Source organism: Barbus barbus, assembly GCF_936440315.1.
Source record: "Barbus barbus genome assembly, chromosome: 39".
NCBI classification, from domain to species: Eukaryota; Metazoa; Chordata; class Actinopteri; order Cypriniformes; family Cyprinidae; genus Barbus; species Barbus barbus.
Genome location: NC_136717.1, coordinates 691,387 through 701,278, shown reverse-complemented (window position 1 = coordinate 701,278; position 9,892 = coordinate 691,387). Strand labels below are relative to the sequence as shown.

General features: G+C 35.6%; 1 protein-coding gene across 1 annotated transcript; it reads left to right on the top strand.

Moving 5' to 3' along the window:
* Positions 1 to 7,864: 7,864 nt before the first annotated feature.
* On the top strand, positions 7,865 to 9,691 carry LOC306858499 (general transcription factor II-I repeat domain-containing protein 2-like; the record flags this gene model as incomplete). Its single annotated transcript, XM_079399065.1, has 1 exon — positions 7,865 to 9,691. The coding sequence occupies one exon, from the start codon at positions 7,865 to 7,867 to the stop codon at positions 9,689 to 9,691; it is 1,827 nt and encodes a 608-aa protein (XP_079255191.1).
* Positions 9,692 to 9,892: the final 201 nt, after the last annotated feature.

The following is a 9,892-nucleotide window of genomic DNA, read 5'->3' as shown; positions in this document are numbered from 1 at the left end:
GAAATTTCTATACCTAAAGTGAATAAAATGGCCTAATTTGATCCTACAGTGTTGTTAGTCTGCTCATGCTTTTTGATCATTAACAATAATAATGCAAAATGATTAACTTGGAAGAGAAGTCTCTTGCATCACATAAATTATCAAAAGTACGTGGTCTTAAAGATGATTCTTTTTTTCTCTTGTCTCTGTTTTGACTGTCTCATTTGGACTCTGTCTTGTCTTAGACTTGACAGTGAAAGTGACGTGAAAGTGACTTTTTGGGTTGACAAAGGTGGACTTGACTACAGCCCTACTTAAACTATGTTAACTAAAATATGCACCAACAGTTCATTCCTTTTCTTTTACACACTAAACACACAATGTAAATAAGATATTATATTTGCAGTTCAGAGAGCATCATTGATTATAATGGAACATTGTGAGTAAATTGAAGTGAGTGACAGCTTTGTAGTGATTATATGGATGTGCTATTTGCTTGCTTTCTAGGCTATAATAATTCAGAATTTAAATAAAAGTTGTTTTATGTGCTGCTAACAGGACCAAGGGCCACATATATGCAGCAAAGTTTCAGGAGTGATATGCATTCTGCAATCCTCATTTAAATGAGGGATTCACTTTCAAAATAGCTTGTGCTTTATTTAAGTTTGAAAGAAACAACCTCATTTCTGTCTTGATGTTGACTTACAAATGATGACAATGAAAGCAATCAAAACCAACAAAAGAGCATGCAAATGCTATGACGAGTCTCAGTTAACCTAACACAGCACAAGCAGCAATGTTTTTATTATTTATAATAAATAAAAAGAAAACAGAATAGAAAAAGAATAGAGCAAGATAGTTTTTGCTAATTGATAATGAATAAAAAGAAAACAAACAGATAGAATAGAGAAGCTAGTGTTAGCTATATGCACCAACAGTTCATTCCTTTTCTTTTACACACTAAACACGATATTACTAGTTACCTTTGACAGAATTACGTAATTTAATTACAAAATAAACTGTAATCTGTTATAGTTACTGAGAAAAAAATGCGTAATTAGTTACTTTGGAAAATGTTAACGATCACAAAGGGGGTTACATCAGAATATTTTCACACACATATACAGATATGATTGATTCACTTCCCAAATTTCATTAACTGCTGTAAAATATGGGACACCAATATTTCAGGAGTTTAGGACACATGCTTATTTGATAACTGCTTTATTTTCTTTTTGGGGTTCATGTATATGCTTTATTTTTTAAGATGAACTGTTAGATGCCACTGTTTCCTGTCATAGCTGTGCAAAGATTTGATTTCAAAACCAGTCTCATAGCTATTAAAACAGTTACTTGTTATGATTTGAAATCAGTAGAGAGGAACTTTAAAATTGAATTATTATTATTGTAATTCAAGTGATGAAGGATTTTGAAAGTCTGACAGTAATAAGTGTTGAATACTGTAAGGTTAAACCTGCCCACTTTAAATGTTTAAAATGATTAACAGTTGAAGACAGTTAGAAATTTAGAAAAGTAATCAAATGTAATCAGTTACATTATTAAAGTAATTGAAATAGTAACACTACTTGTTGCATTTTAAATGTCACCTGTAATCTGTAACCTACCACTTTTCCAAAGTAACCTTCCCAGCACTAACCGTGTTGCCCAATAACTGCTTGTTTCTCTTGAAAGTCTAGATACACTTATTCAGAAATACAACTGAACCGTTTACCGTTTTGTTAAATCCCACAATTAACTCTCACTATAACAAGGAGTGGTCTTTTAACACAGAAGATGTTTATGTGGGCAAACGTGAATACACACAAAAGTATGTGAAAACTTACACCCACAATTTAATTAATTCTTGTAAGAATCAAAATGGCACATGAAAATGAGAATAAAAAAAAAGAACTTGCCGTGACAATATTGTGAGTTTTGATATTTAAAACACCTAGACAGAGAAGCTACTTTAGGCATATAAGAGGTTGTTTCTTTCAAACTTAAATAACTGAACTGAGCAAATAGATTTGCCACATTTAAAAATTTAAAGGGTGAAATAATAAATGCAGTTTATTATTTATAAATGCAGAACCCCAGCAATAATAGTCTATCTTCCAAAATAAATAAATAAATAAATAAAAACAAAGCAGTATTGCCATTTATTTTAAACGATGACTAACACAAATTTGTAAAATGTTGAGTTGTTAATTTGTGGACACAATATAATTTTTTCCCCACATGTCATGTCTGGGGCTCCGTAGTTTTTCCATTAGCAATAGCATTCACATTTAAACTATGCTTTAGACAAAATGAGTGAAATCATAATTAAAGACTCTTCAAGGCAGACATTGATGTTTGTGAACACTTTACTGGCAGCGTTAACATGTGGGCTGTTTGTTTTAAACTAAGAAAAGTGTAGTGTTTTTTCCTTAAAAATAAATTAAAACTTTTTTTCAGTTATATTATTATTTGCTTTTCCACGGCCAAAAACTCCTAAGTACCTTCTTTCAAAAGAAACCATAACTAGGACTTCAGTCTAAAACAGTGATGAATAGCACTCATTTAAGTATAAGTATGTCATTTTCCAGAGCATGCTCAAGAACAGGGATGACAGGTAAGGCCGTGTTCACACTTGGCGTCTTTTTCGAAGCTGCCGGCGTCTGTTTTACATTATAATCCTATGGAGTAAACCGTGTTTTCAAAAAAGTCCTGAGCGCTTTTTAAAACGCCACCGCCGGCGTCTTTTTCTGCAGCTCAGAGCGTTTTTTCAAGTTGAAAAAATTTCAACTTTTCTAAAAAAAAACGCCCTACGTCAAGCGCCTTTTTGACAGCTGACCAATGACAAGCGAGTAGCGAGATCTGTCGTTTCCATAACAACAACAAGAAAAATGGAGTAGGTGCCGGTAGATAGACTGCTCGTACTAGTTTCGGAGCACAAGGAGCTGTATGATATGAGCACAAAACTCTATCATAATATTGGTTCCTTCCCCGTATACATTTGTACATTTATTCATTTAGCTGACGCTTTTATCCAAAGCGACTTACAATTGCTATATATGTCAGAGGTCGCACGCCTCTGGAGCAACTAGGGGTTAAGTGTCTTGCTCAGGGACACATTGGTGTCTCACAGTGGATTCGAACCCGGGTCTCTCACACCAAAGGCATGTGTCTTATCCACTGCGCCATCACCACCCCTTATATGATGGGGTATAATGTCATGCACCCACAAACGAGTTGTGAATCGACATTTTCTTTCCCGTTAACTTCAAAAGCCAACGCAAGAGCCAACTTTTTACTCTTTCTTGACATTTCTGCAGTACACAGCGCTAGGCTACTGTTACAGCTGTTGCTATGACAACAAAAGACGCTCTCAGCTGCTATTTGTAACAGACGCTGCCAGCTTTGTTTTTCATTAAAAAAACGCTCGTCAACTTTTTCTAGTCAAAAATGACGCCAAGTGTGAACACGGCCTAAGAGGCTAGTTTATTGAACATTTCGTTTAATTCTTGAGTGAATCTTTTTATCCAGTTTTGTTACTTCATATCAATGTTGACGTTGAGCACTATTCATATTTAAATCATTTGCAGTTGTGTGAGAGGGGGCGCTATCTAAACCTCACCTGTATGTATCATAGACTGTAAATAAAGATGGACGACGCGTCTCCGCTTCCTTCCATTATACAAAAGTGAAGCGAATACATCTCAGTATGGCCGCTGCCATCTTGCGTAAATGACGTCATTTGGAGCCCGAGTCTGCGCAGAAGAGTCGTGAGGTAGAGCCGTGGAACCAAACTCCCGCAGGCCCAATAAACCATAACGACACGCCCCGTTTTTATAGCATCAAATTACTAGCTAAAATCAAACTTACCACAAAAACGAACAACTGAACATATATCAGCGTGATAACAACTACCTTAAATGACCAAAATCATCTTTCGGAAAATTGTATTGGAAGTGTAATTAATTTTTTTGTTATGACTCAAATCCCATTCGTTTACATGGAGAGGGCGGGGTTTATCACCAGGGGGCGATCAAAGAGCCCGCAGCTTCACTTTTCATGACATGTGAGACACACTTGGTATGTACCAACAGTGCATTCCTTCTCTTTCACACAGTAAAGCACTCTGTACAGTGTTGCCCAATACCTCCATGATTTTCTTAGGAAGTCCAGGCAGAATCATTCAGAAATACAACTGAAAATGTGTCTGTTTTATACAAACTGACACCCACAATTAACTCTCAGTAAAATAAGGAAAGTGGCAGAGAATTTAGTATTCATACAAAGATGGGTGTATATTTTCTGCATTCTCACAACAGCAGAATGTGTTCTAACCAATATTCAAAAACAACACTTTCTATCATCGGGTGATTATTATTGTTTTAAGAACACATGTGTATGTAATTTCAAAGAAGTGAACAATTACAAACATCTCACTATTTATTTGAGCGTTGACTCACAGGTTACACATGCCAGATCTCTGTACATTTTAATGTGGAAATGAGACATGTTACACAAAATATGTAATTAATTTATTTAGTTTAATTTTATTCTTCACTGAAACCTGGAACAATCAGCAAATTCAAATGTGCCTGTCAGGTTTAAATTTGTCATCCAAAGTGAAGATTCACATCATTTAATCTTTCACATTTACCTCCAAGTGCTTCTCACTCTCATGCCTACATGTGGAGTCTTTATCGGAGGATGTAAGACATTTTTGCAAGGAAGTACATATCATTTTTTTCTATGCAGTTATTTTATTGTAATATAAAACTATTTCTGGTGTACAAAGATTACAAACAGTTACCAAAATTTTAATGCAAGAAACAGCGATGACATTTCAGGCATTAATATTACATTTTGATTTGACCTAAACACTTCAGATAGCAGGACAATATATTAATAAATAATGCCAAGAAAATAAATAATGAAATATTTGTATTCAGAGGCAAAATAACATTTCACCAAACATTTCTTTAATTTCTACCAAAAATACTATTAACTTCACTTTCTTGCTCAGAGCCTTCAGTATTTCCATCACAATGTTGTGAGTTTTGAAATTCAAAAGATCGAGACAGAGAAGCAACTTTAGTTATAAGAGGTTATTTCTTTCAAAACTTACCACATTTAGCTATTGACAAATCTATAAGTTTAGTTTGGATATTTAAGATTGTGAATCGCTAATAAAAACGAATAAGAAGAATTAGGGTTAGTTTTTTAGCCTATATCCACCGCCTCAATGAAAGGCAAGTATTTCAAATTAGTTTAAAAGTCACTGTTTGTTTTCCAGAACTAATTTCTATTACGATAAAATAACTGCATAGGGAAAATCCTGTAGATTTGTAAAGTATATTTCAAAATTTTTATGACATGATGACTCTTCACTTTGAATATAAACCCGACAAACACTTAAATTTGCTGATTGTTCTCTATGTTAAGTGAAGTATAAAATTTAACTAAATAAATGAATAAATAATTAATAATAAAAAATATTTAGTGTAACATATGCATAGTGATCGCTGTATCATTGGCAACGTCTCATTTATGCATCAAAATTCATCAATATATTCAGTGATTTGTAAAAATACACAAATACAGAGATCTGGCATGTGTAACCTGTGAGTCACTGCTCAAATAAATAGAGATGTTTGTAACTATTCACTTCTTTGAAATTACATATACATGTGTGTATTTAAATAAATAAATATAAAAATGACCCAATAATGGAAAGTGTTGTTTTTGAATATTGGTTAGAACACATTCTGCTGCTGTGTGAATGCAGAAAATATACACCCATCTTTGTATGAATACTAAATTCTCTGCCAGTTTTACAAATTGCAGTGTTATGCAAGAAAACATTTTTTTAAACTTCTGTGTACGTTTGCCTATATAGATATCTACTGTATTGCAAGATGACATTCCTTATTTTACTGAGAGCTAATTGTGGGTGAAAGTTTTCAGTTGTATTTCTGAATAATTGTACCTAGACCTACAAGAAAAACAGGTATTTTTTGCCGGTATTGGGCAACACCGTACAGTGCAATATATACCATTCTTCAAGATTCATACAGTTTATTAAAACAGGGACTTGCTGCCACCTACTGGCAGTTTTATTGTCATATTTATTTATCCATGACAGACCTAAGTCAGCCAAGGTGCCAGGACAAAAACACATTCAGCAAAATATTGTTTAATTATCAATATTGACCAAAATTCCTCTATTTCGGGCCCCAGAAGGAAACAAAACGTATAAATCATAGTTCATTTAATAAGGCTAATTCTTCATTAAATAGAAGAATGAGACACATTTTTTAATCATTGTGTAAAGGTAGCCACAGGACCCAACACACCGGCCACACCATCCCCCCTACATTTTTTTTACAATTCGACCACTGTCTATAGGTGAAAGATCAGGGGTGTATTCCAGAGAGCACTGTTAACTTACTGTCAGCTAAACCCTGATCTTTCGGTTGATTAACCCCAAACCTTGCTTACTCAAAGGTACAGTATGTGGTTCCAAAAACATGTCCGGGACTAAGTTCATTCAACACAGAGTATGTTCCTGGTTAAAACTCAAGACATTCTCACCAGAGAGTGACGAATCGACGAGTCACTATGGAAACGAACGCTAAGAAAAAGTGCGCCAAGCTGTTTCTTTCTTCTTTTGTTCAATGGTCGTTTACATGCTTCGTGCATATCGCCACCTAATTGATGATCATGCAATCATTTTTATTATTTTTCCGTTTAAATTTAATCCTTGAGAATATGAATTATATTGTTTGTTTGATGTTAATTATATATTAAGTCATATGAGATATGTATTTTTATTATAGAAATACATTATAGAAAATGCTGATCCTTGTGTGAGAGGATAATATAAAATGTATTAAATATATATAATATCATAAATTAAACATTACCTTGTCATAGTGTTTTATAATTTATACAGATAACTGTTATATATTTACATTTACATTTAGTCATTTAGCAGATGCTTTTATCCAAAGCAACTTACAAATGAGGACAATGGAAGTAATCAAAATGAACAAAAGAGCAATGATATGCAAGTGCTATAAGTTTCAATTAGCTTAATGCAGTATATGTAGCAAGTTTGTTTTTTTTAGAAAAAGAATAGAGCAAGCTAGTGTTAGAGGCCTTTTTTGCTTTTGTTAATTGTATAATAAATAAAAAAGAATCAAAAAATAAAATACAAAAAGATTAGAGAAGCTAGTGTTGCAACAGTGTGTGAAAACCTTGAGAAGACTTACAGAAAACCTTTGACCTCTGTCATTGCCAACAAAGGTATAAACAAGTATTGAGATGAACTTTTGTTACTGACCAAATACTTATTTTCCACCATAATTTGCAAATAAATTCTTTAAAAATCCTCCAATGTGATTTCCTGGATTCTTTCCCCCCATTCTGTCTCTCATAGTTGAAGTGTACCTATGATGAAAATTACAGGCCTCTCTCATCTTTTTAAGTGGGAGAACTTGCACAACTGGTGGCTGACTAAATACTTTTTTGCCCAACTGTATATGTAGTGCAAGAAGAGCTTATCATTCTGTTAAAGCAGGGGTCTCAAACTGCCGGCCCGCGGGCCATTTACGGCCCCCCCTCCCCCTCACTCCGGCCCGCAACTGACATAAAAAATATAACGCAATCCGGCCCGCAAAAATATTATTATTTTTAAAATTATTATTATTTGTAGTTGTTCTATAGCAATTTAAACTACCCTTTCAATATGTACTAGAAACTAAAACACGGTTAAATAAAAAACAAATTAAATAGTGATTTAAATAGGCAAAAAACATGCCGGCAGACTTGCTAAGACGTTATCTGATTTCTGGGCTTTAGCAGTTTATTTTTTGTTTGGCTGTGAACAAAAATGTCTAATTCCAAACCGAAAAGGAAGGTGGATGATGAACACAGACTGTTTCAAGAAAGATGGACACTGCAGTATTTTTTTGTGGAGTTTAATGGAAACACCACCTGTCTGATATGCAAAGAAAAAGTTGCCGTTCTGAAGGAATACAATCTCAAGCGCCATTACTTGACTAAACACGGAGACCAGTATGAGAAGTACCAGGAAGACGAGAGAAAAAAACGAGCCACACAGTTGCAGAGAGAGCTAAAGTCCCAGCAAAGCCTTTTCCACAGAGCCAAAAAGGATGCTGATGCTGCCGTTGAAGCGAGTTATGTAGTGAGTGAAATGATCGCTAAAGCAGGAAAGCCATTCACTGAAGGGCAGTTTATGAAGGACTGCATGTTGAAGGTCGCTGATATTCTATGTCCAGAAAAGAAGAACATGTTCAACAATCTCTCTCTATCGGCCAATACAGTGGCAGAGCGGATTACCGAGTTATCGAGTGACATCTATGACCAGCTACGCGGGAAAGCTAGAGTTTTCACTGCATACTCTGTGGCGCTTGACGAAAGTACAGACAAAACTGACACTGCTCAGCTAGCTATTTTCATCAGAGGTATTAATGACCAGTTTGAGGTGACAGAAGAATTGCTGAGTTTGTGTCCAATTCACGGCCGTACAACGGCCAAAGATATATTTCAGCATCTGTGCGACGCGATTGAACGTGCTGGTTTGCCGTGGAGCAGACTAGTAGGCATTACCACCGATGGCGCCCCATCTATGACAGGTAAAAAAAATGGACTGGTAGCGCTGGTACAAAGAAAGTTGGAAGAGGAAAATGCAGATCCAGCAGTTGTTCTGCACTGCATTATACACCAGCAGGCACTGTGCAGCAAATGCTTAAAATATGAACACGTCATGTCTGTTGTCCTAAGATGCAACAATTACATCAGGTCAAGAAGTTTACAGCACCGCCAGTTTCGAGCCTTTTTAGAAGAAATTGAGGCAACATATGGTGATGTACTTTACTTTACTGAGGTGCGCTGGCTCAGCAGGGGAAATGTCTTGAAGAGATTTTTTGAGTTAAGAACAGAGTTGAAGAGATTTATGGAAGATGGCAGAATGGATGTTCCTGAATTTGATGATCCTAAATGGGTCATGGACCTTGCATTCCTAGTGGACATTACACAAGAGCTGAACATACTTAACCTGAAGCTCCAGGGCCCTGGTCATCTCATCACAGCAGCGTATGAAAGTGTGAAAGCCTTCTCCACAAAATTGAGATTGTGGAAAACTCAGCTTTCTGCAAAAAATCTCAGTCATTTCACAACATGCAGATCTCTTGTGGAGGAGGGCATAGCATTCAATGGTGATGAATATGCCTCTGCTGTTGAAAACCTACTTCAGGAATTTGATCAGCGTTTTGGTGACTTCAAGGCACACTGTGACACTTTCCAGCTGTTTGCAGACCCCTTCTCAGCTGATGTGGAGAGTGTCCCAAATTTGTTGCAAATGGAACTTATTGACTTGCAGTGCAACAGTGAGCTGAAAACTAAATTCAGAGAGGCACAAGGAAATGCAGACAAGACTGCACAGTTTCTGAGAGAATTACCTCCATGCTTCCCAGAGCTTTCCAAAGTGTTCAGTCAGTTAATGTGCCTTTTTGGAAGCACATACCTGTGTGAGAAACTTTTCTCAACTATGAACTTCAATAAATGCAAGTTCAGGTCCAGACTTAGTGATGCTCATCTTGAAGCTGTACTCAGGGTTTCAACTGTGAACTCCATCAGGGCAAACGTGGCTCAGTTGTGTGAGCAGAAGCGCTGCCAAGTGTCTGGCAAGAAATAGAATAGTTTGCAAATGTATTCAGAGATCGCAGTTGTTCAGTGTAAGGTTCAGCACAGTTTTGATAAATTACTTAAGTTAAAATAAAGTAGGTAACTGTTAAAAATGTAAAATTATATAACAATGCACAGACACTGTTGTTTATATTTTTGTTAAGCATGAAAAAAATATGTTAGTAATGTAATTTAAAAGAAATGTGAGCTA